Below are 20,455 nucleotides of genomic sequence, written 5' to 3' on the forward strand. Positions count from 1 at the left end.
ACAATGAAGATGTGCAAGTACGATACAAATGAAGAACAGTGGCATGTGAGACTATTGGATACTACCCTTTTCAGGTTATATAGTTATTCCTAAAGAATAACTCAGTCACTCAAAAAAAAAAAAAAAACAGAAGGGAAAAAATTACAACTGTGATATTTCAAGAGGCAAGAACCACGTTTCTGGAGCTGACTAAAACTACGTTTGTCCTAAGCTACACTGGAATGACTTCAAGACATTTTGTTATTAACTTACAGCCTCGAGTATCTTCTTCTCTTGTTAGAAATACTATCAGATTTGCTTTAAGATGGAAAGGAAAAAAAGCAGAACAGATGAAGAACAGCATTTGTCATGGAATTCAAGTAAAGCACCTACTAGAAAATTTAATAAGCTAGAAAAAGGTCACGTAACCAAAGTTTTATAAGAGCAGTTTTCAAATTCATGCCAATAATACTTCAAATGCATCCACTCTTCACTATTTCCGTATGAATTCAGCACATACAGAAATCTACTTATTTTATGTACTTCTAACAAAATCAGTTTCCATTCAACTTACATCAGTGACACTCCAATGTACAAGTAAAATGTCATAGGTTAAGAATAAATCATTCCAAAAATCTTCCCTTTCACCACATCCAAGTCTTGGTTTTAAATCAGCAAATATCTATGACTTAAACAGCGATTAAGTCACTTCCATATGTTCTTGCTGCAAAGCAAACACTATCTCAAAACAGCTATCCTTGCTAGAAATTAATGTTCTTACTGCTAGTATACTCTCCACTGTCAACTGGCACACCATTATTTTGGTCTAGGCACTTCTTTCTGCCTCTAGCAGAGTCCAGAGGTACACAGGAGGCATCTATTACAGTCAGTATCAATACTCAGAGCATAGTTCTGTGCAGGGGCTTTCTTCACATCTCTGCTGCTCCCATCCACATTCCCTCAGTACCTTCTGAATTTTCGTATATCTAGGCAAACCTTGGAATATTCTTCCAGAGGACTTTCAGAGTTTGCTATATATTTAACTAGTCCAAATATGGAAACAAGAGCTTCATCTCTGAAGATCCTCCCTCATCACTAGAATGCTGTTTAACTAAACCACAGCTCTGTCTTTCTTATGATCAACTAGTCAAATTAAGATCCAGAACTTGGAGAATCAGTTATTTCTCACTCTTTAGGACAAATTCAGATCCAACAATCACCCAATAAAACAAATTTGTTTTCTGAATACGAGTCTTTGGGAAGTGACAATCAACCAAAATGCTACAGATGCAAAACATACACATACCTTTTTATTCTGAGCAGACAGAATTGCAGAAGATGAGCCACTACCTTGACAACAAAAGCCAGCAGAAAGGTACTGAAAGGTCAGTTAGAAAAACAAAGACCAGTATAAGTGAAATGGACTGTACACAAATACCTAGTGGACAAGCTGCAATGACTGGCAATATCCAAAACTGAATCAGTAGCTTCCCAAGATGGGAGTCCTCCATCACATATTATACCTGCAATACCTGGCAACAAGAATCATAGACAAATGGCCACAAAATCTGCTTGGGATTACAAAACAACATTCATTCTCAAATGGCAGCGTTTGGCAGGACCTGACCAACAACAGGAAAGTTAGCACAAATGTCAGTTCCAAGTTTTATTTTTCATGTTGGTGAAACACAGCCTCTTCTCAGAGGCAGCATCTGTAGAACTGTTGTTACAAACACTTTTAATAATCTAATACACCACAGATTTTGGAAAGGAACAAATGAAGCACAGGTTTCACACTGCAATTGGGCATACAGAATCATAAGTTACAGATAATTTAGAAATCATCTAATTTTATATACATTACACTGATCATTGCCCAGTCTTCATGCAAGTATAATTTCTCTCACAGCCAACGTTGTTTTTAGAAACCTTCTAGCTGTAGATGGTAAATTTTCACTTTAAATCACTTAAATGGTATTTACAGAAGTGTGCAAATTGCTTTGAAAGATAGAAACACTTACACATAATATACAGACAGCATCTTCTACAGTTAAACATTTACTAAAAGGCAGGTAACATTCCTATCACACTTTCATTGCCTAAAATAGGAGAGTAGGTTATATAAAATAGACCATCTTATTTTCAGACACTTTCACTTCTGCAGATTTGGTCTTTGCAGCAACATTGCAATCAAAGATTAAGATTCTGCTCCTAAGATCCAAAGAAGGCCCTTTAATTTCAACGGCAGCTGAACATGTTTAGTAAAAGCTACTTCTGTCCCAGATTTTCCACACTTTTGGTATAGGCTAATAAGAAAAAAACTGAGGGAGTGCACAAAATAGTCTTGCTCCCCCCCTCCTCCAACATGAAAAGCATGCTAATTCATAAACTTTATCTGTAAGGGTCTGTTAGTGTTGCAAGCACTAAAGCAAACAAAGTCTGCAAGTTCTTCCACAGTATACAAAACTGCTTGTATGTCCTCTCAGATATATGCAACTGCACACACAAAAAAAGTAGACTCTTTGGGACCATTCAACAAAACTAACTGCAGAATTGGAAGCAGCAGGAAAAAGCTTGAAGAAAATTACTTAGTGTTCCCAGTGCTTCGAAATGTGCTTTAAAAAAAATACGTCATAAAAACTCCCCATAAAAAGTGCATGGTGACCCTTCCTGAACAAATCCCAAAAGCAGAAGCTGGAGCACATCACTCCAGTCTCCTCAATGGTGAAGAAAGAAGAGCTACAGGAAAGTCTTTGAAACCACCTTTTTTGCATACTAGTAATCATTCTGAGAAAAAAGTAATTCACTTCCTAAAATTTCATATAAGATATTCTATAGACATACAAAAAACTTCTACATATATCCTTAATAACAAAGGAAATGTAGCTATCAGACGGTACAGAACAAAGGTAAGCAGCTTTAAAAAGCCCTCAAACAGCTTTAAAAAAAAAACCAAAGCTTACTACATTACACAAAGATACGAAACTGATCCATTAATTTGAGTAACAACTTTAATAGCAGCCATGCCTGCAATCATGTTGTCACTTGTGTACCCACTGCACTGAGTGCTATCCACCTCAAGTAAAATACTAGCCCTCAAAGCCTACCTTCATCACAATTACATCTGATATGCTTGATATTTTTGAAGACACCCAATACCTTAATGTGGCACAAACTGTATCAACACTTAATACTGTGGTCTACTGCTTACTGAGCTTTGGACATCAACTTGTGCAGATCCTGAAAAGGTTCTTCTGAAAAAAAAAAAAGGACTACAGATGCAACTTTTAGGGTTGACAACATTTAAGCATAAAGCGATCAAATGAATGTGGACAATAACAAAGTTTGCAGAAGACAGCAACTTGCAATCCAATAAAAATGGAGAAGATGCTCTAAAATATGGTTGTCTTGAACTCTCAGCTAGTTTGAGGACTGCCATTTGTAGAATATGTTCTATGCTTCAAAAAAAGGAAAATAATTTGCAGATGAGATTATTAACGAGCAAATGAACACCTGAAACACTAAACTCAAGCATACTGTTGAAACATTCCACCTAAGTTTTTGCTAAATGTTGTCTCCAGATCTTTATTTTCAATGCACATTACCTGCTACCTCCAGTTTCTTTTTTTGATTAAGATATGCATCAGAAACAGTGCTAAGAAAGGTTGCCAATGCCTTCCATTCCTAACGTGTACATTATAAACAATGTGCACAAATGTATTTTGAAAGACTTAAGTCAATTATTTTCTTAAAGTGAAATGTGTGCATCTATATATTTAAGCTTGTGAAACTGCTCCATATTAGCTGGCTTAGTATTTTCTACAATCACATGGATATTACTTGCTAAATTTAGGATCCTAAAAAAATATATATGTATATTCCACAGTGGGGAATATTTGTTAACTGAATGCTCCTCTTAGTGACTATACTAGTGGAAAATATGTCTGCCAGTATTCCTTAAATAAATGTTAAACAGGAGATGAATATCCAGACAAATAACCTTACATTCAACTTTGGAAAAAGCCCACAGACATTACTGGTACCAAAAAAGTGTCAACTATTGAAATCCAGTATTTGAGATTTTGTGTTGTTCTCCTTACCCTGTGCTTCTCTTCAGAATTTTGGTTTCTTTTTAAACTGTGCTTTTACTAAAAAATTCCCTTCATTTTTCCCCCCATCAATGGAAGGCAGAGCACTGAAGATGTTCCTACCAGATAGGAAATGAAATTTAAAAGATGTTACAAGATGATACGTATAATCATGCTTTTTCTCCTTTTTTTTGTAGCCAAAAGCTGCCCAGTTAACATTAGCATTCCCATATCACAATTGCAATGAAGCTCTGGTAAATCTGGTACCTTTGGATACGCTCAACATCACAAATACATTGGATATTTAACATAACATAGGTCTACAGCTAGCACAGTCCACCAGAATATTCATCCTCTTCTTCATCAGCATGAGAGCCCACTGTGGCTGGTCCTCTTGTTTTGTCTTGTGTAGCGTTTGGAGATTTCTTCTTGATTCCACCTCCTGGGACCACCAAGGTCAGACCAAGCTTGGCATACTAATAATAAAAGAACAAAGTTTACTTTCTGTACTATTATACTCAGTACAGAAAATAGATTGATGCTGCTTTCAAAGTACATTTTCCAGCTTAGAATAATAATTAGAATAATAAAGCTTAGAATAACCCCAGTGTTCTTTTTTTTTTCCCCCCACTGAAACACTGAAAACTGGGAGATGAGACTTCTATTGATATCAAGCATAACAGGAAAGTTTGGCTACATTATCACAGAACCGTTATAGAATCATAAAGCAGTTTGGGTTGGAAAGGAACTTAAAGGGCATCTAGTTTGAACCCTTCCACCATGGCAGCAGGGTTACTTTCCACTGGATTAGGCTGCCCAAAGCCCCATCCAATTGGGCCTTGGATTCTATAGCTTCAGACATTCAATCTTCTTGAAACAAACAAAAACACCAGAATGTTTTCAGTGTGCAGCTCTGCATACATTATCTAGGTATTGTTTATGGTAGTCTTGCAAGTGTTTTTCCAGTAGAAGTAGTACCTTGGGTTTTACTATTCGACATAGTAAAATTAGTCATTACTGTTACAAAGTTCTACAAGGATTGATAACTCCTTTACTTTATGGCTCTCCTATCCTTAATACTTTCTGCTTACTAGTTAAAAGGGCACCATTAAAAAAAAATATGGACTTCTTTCTTAAAATGGAAAAACTTTCACCAATTGATGATTTACTAGACAATAAGCATTAAAAAAAACATCCAACAAAGCCATCACATTCATTTTGTAATGCTTATGCACACATGGCAGCAAATCGGTATTTATGAGATAAAACAAAGTTCTGGCCCTATGAAGAACCAATTAAAAGCAAACTGTGTTTTGGTCAATTACTTAGACTCTGCAGACTGATAACAAACTGCTAGTTCATCTAAGCCTTCTCACCATCAGAACGTAACAACAGTGTGGGACTTTAAAGAAGGCAGGCAGTAAAGTAAAAGAAAAAAAAGTAAAGTTCATAAGGCAAGATTACCAAGCAAGTCACAAAAAATACACAGATGCTGCTCTCCTTTTCCTATAATGGACAAAAACCTCTCTTAAACTGAACAGGCAAAAACTACCACAAAACTACAAGTCTGTGAGAACTGCCTACTTACATCATTGTCCATGTATTTGAAGAGAGGCAAGTTACAGACTTCAGAAACTTGATCCTGATCCTGTTGATCATACCCTTCCAGAAGTTGCTCTAGTGCTGCACAGTCTTCACTTCCATTAAATCCTGGTATACTGCAGGAAATTAACAGTTCATTTAGGCCATTTCGGCAATCTACTTGGTGCTCAGGTGTTCTATTTTTAGAGGATGTTGATTAATTAGCAGAAGAGAAAGCAGCTGATGAGAACCTGATGGACTATTTACTCCACAAAACACAACCACTTTGATTTTTCCTGGAACACAGATTATATCCATAAGCTTCAACTTTCAGCAATACTGGTTTGCTGAGAATCAGACCACAATCACAGTCGAGCCAAGAACAGAGGATTAGAATTTTTCTATTTTTCCTGACTAGTTAATAAGCTTTTCTTCCAATTTATATGCAAAGAAAAAAAATATGTAATGAGTTTCTATATAACATCCAAATTGCAGACATAGAAAATACAACCAAGACATTTCAAGACAGATCTTCAAAAACTTACTTCTAAAAATAATGATTTAACTTAGATATATGTTCAAGTCACTTCACTTAAAACGTAGCCTACGTAAAAACATTATGTTTTACTATTTTGTTACTGAAGTCTTAATGAAAGCTGAAACAGAGACCTTCATGAAAGCCTCTGGAGTCTGTGGCTAAACATTAATCCAGACTTGACACCAGAAATTTCTCTTGGATGTCTAAGGACTACTTCCTTCAACTCCTTCTATTAAAATGGATCAGTTCTTACTTTCTAAATCATCTTTCAGTTCAAAGAAAAAATGGAAAAAAAAAAATCTTGCTTCTCTTTTAACATATGACAAGAGCAAGATCTTCTACATCAACTTAACCAGAAATGCAGTAACTCACATACTACAAGTTTTTCTTTAACAACAAACCTTTAGATGAATATTTTCCTCAATCTAACCACCATACTACACAGTCCCAATGATTGTACTAGGACGCTATTAATGAATGTTAAGACTGCATTCCACATTTCCATTCTCTAACTCTAATGAGAAGTTAAAATTACAAATTTTTAAGGGCTTCAACAAGACAGAAAGATTTTAATAGTAATTCTAATAAATCAGTTAGAACATCCAGAAATCCTCACTTTTAATCCCAACTATTTGTTTACAACAGGTAGTCCACTTCCACTCCATTTGAAAGAGACACACAAAAGAATTCTAACCACAACAGTATTCTGCTCAGCTTTTAACAAGGAAAAAAAAAACAGAAAGAACTTCTAATTTACAACTCGTTTCATCTGTTGCACTGAAGTACTTCTTTATGACTTTATTTTATGTTCATTAGGAAGTACCACATGGTAATTACTGCTGAACCTAATACTGAAAGAGTGAAAAAAAAAATTCCTGACAGCTGGCTACTTAACAGACAACGCTATTGTACTTTAAGTAAATAGACTTGGAGGCTTAAAACTTATTGACAGAGAAGGTTTCCTTTGGTTTTTCATGAGAAATCTATATTAAACACTCAGCTTAAAGTTTTACATTTTAGGTAGACTTACCTGTAGCTTTCCCTCACACACCTTTCTGCAGCAACGTAATCATTTCTGTGAAGATGAACTAAGACTTGAGCAATAGTTTTCTAAACAAAAACAAGAAACATGGGGGGAAAAAACTAAAAAAACAGAATGATAATAATTCTAAAACTGAACAAGAAAGTTGGAACCACACTATGATAAAGTAGTAAGCCAGATCTTCAGCTGGTATGAAATAGATTACCTCCTCTAACACTGTTAATGAACTGTTGCATCAAACTTGGTCATGCTTTTTTCCTTACGTGACTTGCCACACAAGTCATATTGATTACAAACTCAAAACAGACAACCAAAAATTCTTATTTAGGACTCAAAGTAACTATTCCTACTAAGAATCCTGAATAAATAACATCAAGGTAAATGCAGATCAGAAGACAATCTTATTAAAAAAAGTAATACAAAAACATCCATGATTCTCCTCACCCTTCCCGTTACAAAATAAATTAATTCACATTCCAGAAGAGAAAACTGGGCTTATTCAAATTGATTTGAAGGCTTGTCCAGAAATCATTACTGTTCAATGTTTCTGATAGCTTCCACAGATAAATGGCATCCTATCAACATTGTAGCAGTGAAAAACAAGAGGTTAAGGAAACATTAACAACCCCACATTCTCATTATCTAGCAAGCAACATACCTCTGAATCAAGAGGTACATTGTGTCAGACAATTCAGCCACTAGCTTATGTTAGTTCAGAAAACCCTGAAATATCCTACTGAAAATTATCATTTAGATTTTTACCTTATAGCATGTTGGATAATTTTCAATTTCCTTATAAATACTTTTTTCCTTTTGAAGGGACAATGCAGCCTCATCCAATCTAAATTGAAACAAAAACAAGGAGCATCAGTGCCAGGAAACAAGCATAATAAACCCAGCGCTCATAGTGAGCTGTTTAATACACATGCAAGTTTTCCTTAATAAAAAGCAACATAACTAAAATCAGCAGCAGATCTTATTAACAACAGCTATATATAAAGTCAGCAATCCTTTTTGCATACATGCAGGCCAACATCATCTCTGGTATTAATTCAGACAAACCCAGCTTTTCACAACATTGTACAAGATATATGCCTCATAATGGACTCTAATAAATGCCTGTATGTCATGAGGTTACTGTAAATCCAATATCCAGGAAGTACCAATGGAAATCATAGTAACTGTTTTCTAGTTTGAAAATTCCTTTTAACCACTATATTCAATTTCCTGAAATGAACAATAGCACATGAATTGCAATGTAACAGAGCAACCAAGAATTTCACGTGTACTAAAGTTACACTGACTTGCTCTTTCATGGAAAGATTTTGAAGTAACTTTATTAATTTATCTTTCTAATTATCACTGCACAATAAGGTTTCTTGTAAGTAGTCAAACAGATACAGACAATTTCATAAAAGAACTATATGCTTTAGTAAATCAAGCCTAAGCTGAACCACAGGTTAGGTCTGGTAATAGAAATAAATGCTTCAGATAAGATGCCACGGAGAATCCAAGGCACATTCTCAGTCTGGGATCAGATTGCTGCTAACAGATTACTTCCCTCAGATTAATTTCCCTGTTTTATATTCCACAGCTGTGAAAGATTTCCAAGTACTTTCTACAAATAAGTGCCTGAAAAAAAAAAGCTCCTGAACTTCTTTAACAACTAGTGAAACTGATGGATGCCCTTTAAAGATGTATTAACAAAGAGGAAACAAAGCCCTGCAGCTCATATTCTTCTATCTCAGAACAAAAAATAGATGACTCCTGAATATGGCAGTCTGTTACATCCCACAGAAACTTTAATCTTATTTTGGAGTGTGTCTTATAGGTCCTTTCCAACCTTGTGATTCTATGATTCTCAAAGAGACATAAATAACGGTATATAAAGCCAACAAGAAGAAAAAAAGAACAATGAAACTGCCCTTTGAAATATAGATTCAACTATATGTAAACAGAAATCTACATAAGCAATACCTGCGTCCTCGGACTAGAAGTCTTGATGCCTTCCCTAACATTTCTAATGCTTGCCTTAAACGTTCTTCATTCTAGAGAAGAGCAAAAAGAATTCACGTGTTCATATTTCCTTTGTATAGGATTGAGACCATTAGACCTTAACCTATGTTGTCTGTAACTAAGAACTGTTCTGCCATACCAACAGCTCACATACTCAATGGAAACACAAAGAGTATTAGTACATCCAAGTCCCACATTCAGCTTCTGTATGGATCTGAAGAACAAAAGAGCATCAATGCAAACTTATTAATCCAGTAATATATGGCAAATGCCTGTAGGGAAGTATGTCAAAGACGGTAATAAACGGCTCATTGGATGGGTTGAATTTTAAGCAAACTGTTCTTGTGCCTTCAAGGATTTCAAACTGTTTTAAGCTACAGGACTGCACAGCAGCCATATTTCCCACCCTCTGGACCGCCCAACAAGAGGCAGAAAAACTTGACAACATATAGAGCTCACATTTGGTCAAGTCCCAGAATGAGAAAAGAACTGACTTCTTATAATATAAACAAAACAACTTAGAAGCCAGCCTTAGATATTTTGTTAGCATTACAGCTGACCCTAAATACCAATTCATTCAAGTTGGTTTACTTCCAGGCAAATTTATCTGCTGGTTAAGGAAAAAAAAAAAGCAAAGCTTACTTCAAACACTGATGCTGCTTGCTGATACAGCTGTACAGCCTTCTCTGGGCTCACATTTTCTATTAATCTGCAATAAACATAAGTCATTTCTCAGATGAAACCATCAAAGAGACAGGGAAGAAAAGCAAGGAGATACCTCCGCCCCACATTCATTCTGGCCACCAATACTATAAGCTTACTTCCCAGCCCGTTCCAGTGCAATGGCTGCTGTATCCGGTGTCCCATTCTCCAGGTACATCATGCTGGCTTTCTCTATCAGCTGAACAGCTTCAGGGAGCCTCTGCATCTCCTGCAAAGAGACAGTCAGAGGGACACCGCTGTCAGGAACCGTGCTTATGAAACAACTGTAACACCATATGTATGGCATACGCTATAATATACTGTGGCATTTCAGCTTATAAGAAAAAGTGACAAAATACAATAGTATAGAAATGTGCCTTTTGTATTAACACACGTTTGAGAAAGGGTTTAGCAGTGAGTCTGGCAAACTCTTTATGTTCTTTTGAATAACCACAGAGAGGGGAACTACCAGGCAGCCTTCTCACACCCAAAGTGAGTCAGACCAACCAGGTCATTTCCTCTGTAAACTTTGATATAACTAGAAACAAAAATTTCTGTTTTCCAATCTTTAATTTAAATCTTTCCATCTTTAAAATCTAATGTAACTAGCAGCTAGACAGCATCTAAGCAACACGCATTTAAGGATGCTGGTGACATATAACCTACCCTACGTCAAGTAAGTGGAAAAGAGATTTTTTTCTTTCACATAAATACCTCAAGCAGAAATGTTAATTCCACCATCCTATGAAACCAGTACTGCTGGAGCAAACAGGCAATAATATATAATATCAGTTAAAAAAAAAAAACACAGTATTTGGTCAATAGTGAAAATACTGTGACAGAGCCAGAATGAGCTTTTATTTCTCTTGCTTCAATCCACTGCTCACCTAAGTAGTAATTAGTTCCTTCCCAACGTAAGGCAAGAATTTGGTACCTTACAGCAGAAGTACCACTCTTCAGTTACCCTCTGATGTGAGGGCCTCACCTTTCCTTCTTCAAAAGAAAACCAAAAAACGTTTCCAATTAAAAACACAGTTTCCCTGAACTTCATGAGGGTATTGGTGGGGACTATAAGGCAACAGAAGAACATCACCGCCATATGCAACTTGCTTGCATGAATCTGTAAAATGTAAAAGAGAACTTTCAAATAAAAAGTAGTAGTGAAAATACCTTTAGCATCATGCCAGCTTGTTCATAAGCTCTGCAGAGAAAAAAATTACAATTTAGATATTGTGTATTCCAGTAAGCTGTAACTACACAGAAGAAGTTAACCTGCATCATCTACCACCTCACTGTTAATATTTAACAAACTGAAGGGGCTTTGAGTGCTTTAATTTCATGAGACAATACACGTGTATGATTATCTTCCACAAATGAAGTATTTCAACCACACAATTACTGCTCCCCCAGACAAAAACCTATTCCCATCATCTGACCCGCAGGCAATATTTAGATTCTTTGTCATCACTCACTTGTTTTGAAGTATCTTTATTTACATTTCTATATATGTAAAGCAGCGCACAGTGTCAAACTTATAGAAAGTTTACCTAAGAAAAAGCACTTGATACAAAAAGCTATGAAAGATCGTCAAAATACTAATTTCTTCAGAGAGCCATTGCAGGTTTTTAGACTTTCCTTGCCCATGCTTTCATTAAACTAATTTTGAAGTGGTGAAATCACTTGAACTGAGTCACTTACTAGAGACCAAAATGACAGCTCATGCTTGTAGCATAAGTTAAAAAAAAAAAACCTTCAGATTACTCAGTGCAACCATACTTACTTGGCAGCATGAAAGAGACTGGAAGTAACGTTGTCAAGTCAAGGACAAATGACATAAAGCAGAAAAATCAATAGCATGTAAAATCTTATAGAAGTATTGGTTTCAAAGCAAGGAATCCCAGAAACACAAATAGAACCTGCTAAGGTTGATACTTTAGGCAAAGTATCAAAAAAAAAGTAGCATCTGAGGACAGAATAAATGCAAAATATTAAAGGATAATTGCACATGTAAAGTTGTACAAAATGCACGTTTATTTAAAATATGCTCCCTGGTTACCAAATGTTGCCACAAGCACTGTAATAATGTTAGCCACATTTAGTTAATACCATCCATCTATAGATACTTAAAAGTGCTTATAAAAATTTATGATGTAGTACCTAAGCATTTCAGGCACTTCTGCTCTGCACTGGTGAGACCTCACCTGGAGTACTGTGTCCAGGTGTGGAGTCCTCAGTACAGGAGAGACATGGACCTGCTGAAGAGCATACAGAGGAGGGCCAGAAAAGTGATCCATGGAATGGAACACCTCTCCTATGAAGACAGGCTGAGAGAGCTGGGGCTGTTCAGCCTGGAGAACAGAAGGTTCCAGGAATATCTGAGAGCAGCCTTTCAGTACCTACAGAGGGGCTTTAAGAAGAAAAGTGGACAGACTCTCCAGCAGGGTCTGCTGTGACAGGACACAAGGAAATGGTTTCAAACTGAAAAAGGAGAGATTTAGACTGGATGTAAGGGAGAAGTTTTTCACAGTAAGGGTGGTAAGGCATTGAAACAGGCTGTCCAGAGAGGTGGTGGATGCCCCATACCTGGAGACACTCAAGGCCAGGCTGAGTGGGGCTGTGAGCAACCTGATATAGCTGTAGGTGTCCCTGTTCATTGCAGGGGAGTTGGACTCGGTGACCTTTAAGGGTCCCTGCCAACTCAAACAGTTCTGTGGTTGTATGATATTATTCAGAACAGATTTTCTAATCAAGAGTTCTTTAGCTTTCCCATTCACAGCATACAAAGTCTTCTAAAAGAAAACCTTCTTAGACTGACAATATAAGCAAAGATAATATAAATATATTTAAATAAAAAAAATAATAAATATATTTAAATATATTTTCTACCCATTACCCCATACTAAACAGCAAGTAACTTCTTGGAAAACAAAAGTAATGAAAAGATACGCTTTGTTGTTCTCATGTGCTTCAGCTTCTCGTAAACAGGCTTCCCTTGCCTGGTCAAACTGCTTGGCATTTTTAAAGGCAACAGCTGCAAAAAAAAAACAAACGAAGTTCTCATTTATAATTTGCCTTTTTTTTTTTAAACCACATCTGCTGAAGTATTCAATCATCCAAAGATGCGAGCAGGCAGCTTAGACAAACTGAATGGCCTGCTAAATTGTAGCCAGGAAATCCCACCACAGCGTTAAGTGGTGACCACTTAACCTCAGTGGTGCCCAACGACAGGACAAGAGGCAACAGGCACAAACTGGAACACAGGAAGTCCCATCAAAACATGAGAAAAAGTTTCTGTACTTTAAGGGTGACAGAGCACTGGAACAGGCTGCTCAGAGTGGTTGTGGAGTCTCCTTTTCTGGAGATATTCAAGACCCATCTGGATACTTTTCTATGCAAACTATTGTAGGGAACTGCTTTAGCAGGGGGCTGGGTGGTCCTCAGAGGTTCCTTCCAGCCCCTATGGTACTGTGATTCTGTAATCAGTATAGTTTGTACAAAACCAGTAGGGCAGCAAAAGGAGTGTACCACTGACAAAACAAACTAGTAATAACTCCTTCAACATAACCAATTCACAAAGGATACTGAAGCAGGACTGAAAATAAATTTCCATTTGTAAATGCTTCAGCTGCTCTTCAAACTTTTTTCATTTTTTCATTCACTGTTAAAGAAATGAGTAGGAATGTCTAGCAGTAGGAAGCCAGAGGGGGAGAAAAATAGTACAAATATGTATAAATTACTATTAACCGAAAGAAAAAAAAGTTTACAAGAGAAAAAATCAGAGCTTTATATTTAGTGTGACACCTGTAGCAGGAAAGGAGGAAAGAATCCACATCCATAGGAAAAAAAACCACACCACAAACTAACAGTGCCTCTACCTTACTGAAATTCTCTTAGGTCAGACAATTCAAACGAAGGTGAAGAAGAGAAGTTTTAAGAACAGCTAAAATTTCTGTTGTTAGGGAAGATCATGTGACTTGGGGGTTGGCAAGTGAAAAGAGGAAAGCTTTACTGTTGTGATATGTAGTAAGATCCAACACATTAGTTGTAAACCTGAAAAGAACAAATTGTTTTTGCAACTGGTATTGACTTCCAAATACAACTTGAGATTTTACAGTGCTACTAAGAACATTTATTTCCCTCCTTACCTTAGTCTTCACAACAGTTGTACTTATACAGTAATATACTAAAACTAAATAAAATATTACTGGGGATCAAGCTTAAAGAGTGTTTTGAAACCATGAAATATGTGCCCGTATTTACAACCACACATACCTGCCTTTCCATATTCAGTAGCTGCACTATCATAATCTGGTTTCCATTTTAAAAATCCAGTTTTCAGGCTAAAATGCAAGAAGAAAGGACTATTAACAATGAGTAATACTTCTATGTTTCACCTTTAGAGTACTTCATATAGATTTAAAACTTCAGACAGCCTCTGAAAGAGAGCAATTACCCCTGTGCCAGTACCATGGTGGAATCACAACTGCAAAAAAAAAATGGCAGCACTGTTTGGACTTGTATAAAGTACTACAGTGATCTCCCATAGCTACATGCCCTGCAATAACATGCTTCTGCTTCAGTCCCCAGAACATCATCACCACTTCAGATCCTCAACACTGTGAAGAAAAGAAAAAATACTTCCACGTGAGAATCATCAGACTCTGTTTTGTACACAACTGAAAGATTTACATACAAATGTAAAACCTCAAGGATTTTTCCTGTTATGCCTATAGCAGCTTATAACTGCACCCACACATACATAAATACAGGGCCCTGGGCAGCTAAGCTGGTAGATGGCAGCCCTGCCCACAGCACAGAGTTGGAACTGGGTGGGCTTTGAGGTCCTTTCCAACACAATCCGTTCTGTGGTTCCATGAAATATGTGAGTCATCAGTGCTGACCTCAGTATTATACTTTCCTCATTTGAAAAAAATATATATATATGCATACATACAAAACTGCAACTTTAGAGCCTATTGATACAGGCAGACTCTTTAGATGCATTACATGCTTAGTTTGGAAAAGCAATTTTGTAAACACTGCATATCATCTCACTATTGTGAGATGTGTTGTAAACACTATTATCATCTCACTTAGGCAAAAGCCCCAGCACACAGCTCTAAGGCAATCCTTCCTATCGCACTGCTCATCATAGAAAGTCTGAAAGGCACTGAGATAAAACACACAGGCCTTAAAGATGCATGCTGTTCGTGTGCTGCCTGTTTTATTTCAAGCTCTTTCCGGATAAGCTTAAAATGAATTCCACCAAGAGGCATTCTGCTCAGGTAATGCAAGGAAGACACCTGGCACACACTGCTATTCTGAAGCAGCCTCTCTTTGTATTTGGGACCCTCGAGCTTGAGCCTGCCTGCCAACTGCCATACGCAGACGTCAGGCCCTCTAAGCAAAGTGCCCGTACAGGTGTCTGAGGCCACCTATAAACAAACAGACCCCAAAAGCCCCGCCTCAGACAGGCCATATCCCCCGCTGCCCGCCCCAGCCGCTCGTTGCCCCCCCCTTTCCCGCGCAGGTAACGTCGCCTGCAGCTGCGAGCCCACAGCCACGGGGGGATCACGGGCAGCCTACAGCTCCCAGGGCACTCCGCCCGCACCAGCCCGGCGGGCAGGAGAGGAGCCCTGGGGCCCGATCGCTGAGGTGACAACCGCTTCGCCCTCTTCTTCCCGCCGACCGGCCAGCCCCGTCCCCGCTCACTATTTCTCCGCTTTCGCGATGTGCTCCAGGGCCTCGTTTATCTTCTGCGCCGCCATCGTGGCTGCCGCTACGGAACGCCGCAGGGCTCACGACGCGTCCAGGGGCGGGGCTGCGTGCTGCGCCTTCTCACTGCGCCTGCGCTGCCGTGGGGGCGGGGTTTGTTGCTGACGGCGGCTGTTGGTGACGTGACTGCCTCAGGGCGGCGCTGTGTGCTGTTGGAGGTGCGGTTCGGGCCGTTGGGAGTCTCGTCCTGCTCCCTGACAGCCTTCAGAGGGCTTTTTGCAGAGACGTGCCTCTCTAGCTCGTTTGGTTTGTGTAAAAGCGAGAGGCTGCCTCCAGTCCAGGTGGCACAGGAATCCGAGTCATAGAATTATTAAGGTCAGAAAAGACCACTATGACCATCTAGTCCAACCCACCACCACCATCCCCACTAACCATGTTCCTCAGCGCTACACCCACACAGTTCTGGAACACCTCCAGGGATGGTGACCCCACCACCTCCCTGAGCAGCCTGTGCCACTCTTTGTGAGAAGAAATTTTCCCTAATAGCCAACCTGCACCTCCCCTGGCACAACATAAGGCTGTTACCTCTCATCCAAAGCAGGAGGAGGAGCTTGACTGAAGTTCAAGCCTCTGTGGGCTATGGCAAGTTAAACACTCAGTAACTGAACGGAAAATGCCAAAGTCTGCCTTGCTGCACATATTTTGAGTTTCCCCTACTCCTTGTTTTCCATAATCTGAAGCGTCTTTGAGTGACAGACTTATGAGTGAATGGATTTGAAAAGGTGTTTATTCTCCAAACTTGGATTCCAGTGTTGTCTCTCAGTAATCTAAACAAGAGAAATATTTGTCATCACATGGGCAAAAAGCAAAATGGGAAACTGGTTAAACCTGTAAAACCCTTTATTCAGATCATAGGAGTCATTCAAAGTCCATATTGTTTATAGGAATCAGAGTTACGCGATTTTGTTTTCTGCCTTAAATGGGAAAAAGAACCAAAGTTGATATGGAATCACAGAATGGCTTGGGTTGGAAGGGACCTCAAAACACACCCAGCCCCAACTCCCACATCATAGGCAGGGCTGCTACCCACCAGCTCAGCCACCCAGGACCCCATCCAACCTGGCCTTGAGTGCCACCAGGGATGGGGTACCCAAAACATGCTCTGTAGGCATCAGGTACACTGTTCTGAATTGCTTTCCCATCCTTTACCATTTCCAGCACTCCCCTGATGACATGGACATTTTTTCTTCTAACTTTAGTTATTGTACTACACTGGTGATGCTATCTATAGCAGATGGTGGAAAATCCCCACTGTGTTATTTACTTTTATTCTGTATTCTGTAAAAAAGTAGAAAAGAAGGTAGCATTTCTAGCAGGTGATAGGCAGCTGTAAAAAAGAAATCACAGAGCTGATGCATTAACAGGCAGAATAATCTCAGAGAGTGCTTCTGAAGCACCCAGTGAGTGACCTGTTTTCTTGTTTGTTTGTGGTAGTGTTCTTGGCCAGCTGTGTTCCCTGGGATATAAAGAGCTTCTGACTTTTTTGTGAGTCTATGCGTGTGCACTGTCTGGTTACATTTTATATTGGAATGTCCAGACGACACATTTCCAAAACTAGTATTAAATGAAATGGGATATTCCTGGGTAGCTTGTATTTTGTAGACATGGAACCTCCAGAGATTTTACATCTGGGAAGGATCATATCACAGCATCTGGTGCTTGCCTGTGAACTGGAATTTGGTATTTGAAAATACCCAGGTACAATGTGACAAATTTTTACAGTGACAGCATTCAGAATGACTAACTTTTGTAAGTGCAAGCTTACAACTTCTGTTTACTAGATGGATGTGAACTCCGCAAATAGCTGCACCAGTAGAAGCCATTGATTAGTAATCAGTCCTCAGCTGTTTGTCACTACTCCTTGTAGAGGGTTTCTATCTCCCATCTCAACACTTCTCATGCACACATCAACCATAGGCAGACTATTGAAAATGAGCTGCATAAACTATCACAGCTGATCTTATCTGAAAGAGGTTTGAAAATACCTGCGTGTTTGTGGGGTGTAACCTCTGGCTAGATGCTGGAGGCAGGCAGCTGGGGCTAGCATCTTCCACCACAATGGCTGGGTCTGTCCTCAGCCCCAGTGCAGGGACAGCCAAGGATCCCTTCAGAGAGCTCTTGTGAGCTGTAAGAAATTGTCAAGATGACTGTGGTTAAATTTGTTTCCTGATTAATTCTTACTTTGCTGTTAAGATGTCACATGCTTGTCTAGAAAGTCAGAAGTGACTGCAGTGAACTGTATTTTAAATCAGCTGCTGAATCCTATCTCCTTCTGCTCCACTGGATCTGGAAGGTGAATTTCAGTTTTCCGAGATCTGGATTTCCCAGCTCTGTCTGACACTGTCTTTTGGCAGCATATATGGAAAGTTGTACATTGTGATTTATTAGTGTCTGAGCTGGAGTCATAACTACAATAACAACAGCTACAGTACCATGCCGAGGAAATTGCCTGTGAAGAAGGGAGAGCAATCTGTGGGCAAACTGCTACTAACACTAATGGTCTAATGAACAATTGACTCTGACACATTTTGGGCCTTTTATACACAAAACAATGTGTTCTGCGATCACTCTGTCCCAGTGCTAGCACTTCAGTGCTCCAGTACCCTTTATTTTTCTGTCTTAAGAGTAATTCCATAGAATTAATTTGCTTGTGAGACTACTTCCTGTTTTAATGAATAAGGCAGAAAGCAAACAAATAGCTCTGAGGGCAGCAAAATTACTAAATACTGATTCTCTGAAGATTTGTTTCTCTCTCCTGATTGCATTTAATTAAGTAACAGAAGACTACGTTGTGTGCTCACCTTTTATCAAAGAGCAGAGAGTCAGCACAGGATAGAGCTCTTATAAATGTCTCTTCCAGCTGGAGGAAAGAGGTAATCAAAGAATCATAGAACCACAGGGGCTGGAAGGGACCTCTGGAGATCACCCAGCCCGACTCCTGCTAAAGCAGATTCCCTACAGCAGGTCACACAGGCAAGTGTCCAGATGGGTTTTGAATATCTTCAGAGAAGGAGGCTTCATAGTCTCTCTGATCAGCTTGTTCCAGCACTCTGTCACCCTCGAAGTAAATAATTTATTTTCTGGAGCTCAGATGGAACCTTCCTGTGTGGTGCCCGTTGTCCTCCATCATTGGGCACCGCTAACAAAGAGCTTGGCCCCATCCTTAAAGACCCTCAACCATTAAGCATTGATAAGATCCCCTCACGTGTAATTTCCTTGGAAATAATGGAAAATGAAAAGCTGTGGCAGATTCACCACATGCTGAACATCCATGCAACAAACTGCAGGCAAAAATTACGACTCAGAAATTCCTATCTGTTTCACCATGCTGCATCCCAAGCCATGGCAGTATTTATTGCCTTCATCTTCTGTACTAACTACAGGATCCAGCTACCTTTGCCACTGAATCATCTAGCCAAGGCTGCTTTAAATTACCTAATTTTCAGAGTACACGCATGTCATACTTCAAGTACAAAATCAACTCCAGCCTTTGTAGTCTGTCACCCAGCACCAATTTTTGAGAAGATCTGCACTGTGGAACAGCTGTGGTCATCCAAACTGTCTTGCAAGACCCAGGAGGGAAAACTGTAGGGAACTGCAGGCAGAGAAGGCTATTTCATCAGTAGCTGCTTCTTGAAAGTTAATTTGGCTCTAATGTCATGCCTAAAGCAATTCCAAAGGAATTTGTGGAGAAATAAATTGCCCTTCCTTTCCATTCAATCCCAGCTGTATAGTGGGTTCACAGAATGACAAAACATCCTTCCTGAATTGGAGCCACAGTAAGAACAAGTGTCCTTCAAACAGGACTGGTTCCTGAGATCACACTGCAAACAACTGTGTCTTCCTAATTGCCACAGAAACACTTTTTTCTGAACATCTTTTTCGTCTTTTTTTTTCTAAAGCTGACCAAAGAAATATGTATTGTTTTCTTCACAGGCACACTAAAGGTTTCATCTCTATATCCCTGTACTTCTGCCAGGGTTTGACAACCACAGCTACGTAGAATGTTACTGGAAAGCAACACACAGAAAGAGCTGCTCTATGTGACTACTGCTGCTCACGCCGATTTCTTTAATATTTTTCGGACACAAACAGTGAATGATGTTAACTCTACAGTTAACATCTTGTTTTCATGGGAAACAAGGCTGTTCCTTCCACATACATCAGTGCAAATACATAGAAAACATGTTGTTGTCTGCATCTGCTATGCTCCACCCTGGTTGCCACTGACCATATGCTAAGTTCCATTTCTATTTCCTGCTGCCTTTGCCCATGAGCCAGTAGCTACCTGTGTAGCCACGTTATGACCTGTATGGGAGAACTGATCTGGCCATAGGAAAAAAAAAGAAAAGTAGGAAATAAAGAGCCATGCTTCAAAATAATACATTCATACTGAAGGTCTTGTTCAACAAAGCCAGTTTTGTCAACATCTTTAAGGGATATGGAGCCTCTCATAGTTTGGTGCATATTTCTTTTGGTGTCACTACTGTAGCTTTGTTATCATCCAGCCTTCATCACACAAGAGTATTCACAGCCACCACTGCTATGCACTGCTACTGCACGTTTTTTGGTAGGTCATTTCTTAGCTGACTCTGTTCCCTCATAGTTTACTGGGCGGTCACATCAGCACAAAGAGGGTCTCAGGAGGGTACAAACATCATTTACAGACATGACACTTTTTCTGCTCCAGCTTTCACAGAACCTCAGGAAACTTATCTCATTTGTCTCCTCTCC

At 39.1% G+C, this 20,455-nt stretch overlaps 1 protein-coding gene across 3 annotated transcripts; it reads right to left on the minus strand.

Annotated features, from left to right (window-relative positions):
* Positions 1–1,630: 1,630 nt before the first annotated feature.
* NAPG (NSF attachment protein gamma) lies at positions 1,631–18,859 on the minus strand. Of its 3 annotated transcripts, XM_040687771.2 has the most exons (13): positions 18,523–18,859; positions 17,707–17,846; positions 14,219–14,286; positions 12,893–12,977; positions 11,727–11,744; positions 11,117–11,147; positions 10,066–10,175; positions 9,887–9,953; positions 9,206–9,276; positions 7,991–8,069; positions 7,217–7,296; positions 5,656–5,785; positions 1,631–4,543 (listed from the first exon to the last, which is right to left on the minus strand). In XM_040687771.2, the coding sequence occupies exons 2-13, from the start codon at positions 17,766–17,768 to the stop codon at positions 4,394–4,396; spliced, it is 951 nt and encodes a 316-aa protein (XP_040543705.1). In that variant the 5' UTR covers positions 17,769–17,846; positions 18,523–18,859; the 3' UTR covers positions 1,631–4,393. The 3 variants fall into 3 exon arrangements, with proteins under 3 accessions (XP_040543705.1, XP_419137.1, XP_046794008.1); XM_419137.8 differs by lacking the exons at positions 17,707–17,846; positions 18,523–18,859 and adding an exon at positions 15,659–15,737; XM_046938052.1 differs by lacking the exons at positions 17,707–17,846; positions 18,523–18,859 and having other exon boundaries at positions 11,727–11,754; positions 13,822–14,230.
* Between the last annotated feature and the right edge of the window lie 1,596 nt (positions 18,860–20,455).

The sequence above is a fragment of the Gallus gallus genome, chromosome 2 (genome assembly GCF_016699485.2).
Source record: "Gallus gallus isolate bGalGal1 chromosome 2, bGalGal1.mat.broiler.GRCg7b, whole genome shotgun sequence".
NCBI lineage: Eukaryota > Metazoa > Chordata > Aves > Galliformes > Phasianidae > Gallus > Gallus gallus.

What these genes read in the sequence shown, in the direction of transcription:
- NAPG (XM_040687771.2), bottom strand. Translation starts at nt 17,768, where the DNA reads ATGCTAGCCCCAGCTGCCTGCCTCCAGCATCTAGCCAGAGGTTACACC. An exon ending in AAGCTGGCATGATGCTAAAG is followed by an intron (nt 10,176 to 11,116) that starts GTATTTTCACTA and finishes GTCTCTTTGCAG; the next exon opens with GAGATGCAGAGGCTCCCTGA. An exon ending in TCAAATACATGGACAATGAT is followed by an intron (nt 4,544 to 5,655) that starts GTAAGTAGGCAG and finishes TTTTATTATTAG; the next exon opens with TATGCCAAGCTTGGTCTGAC.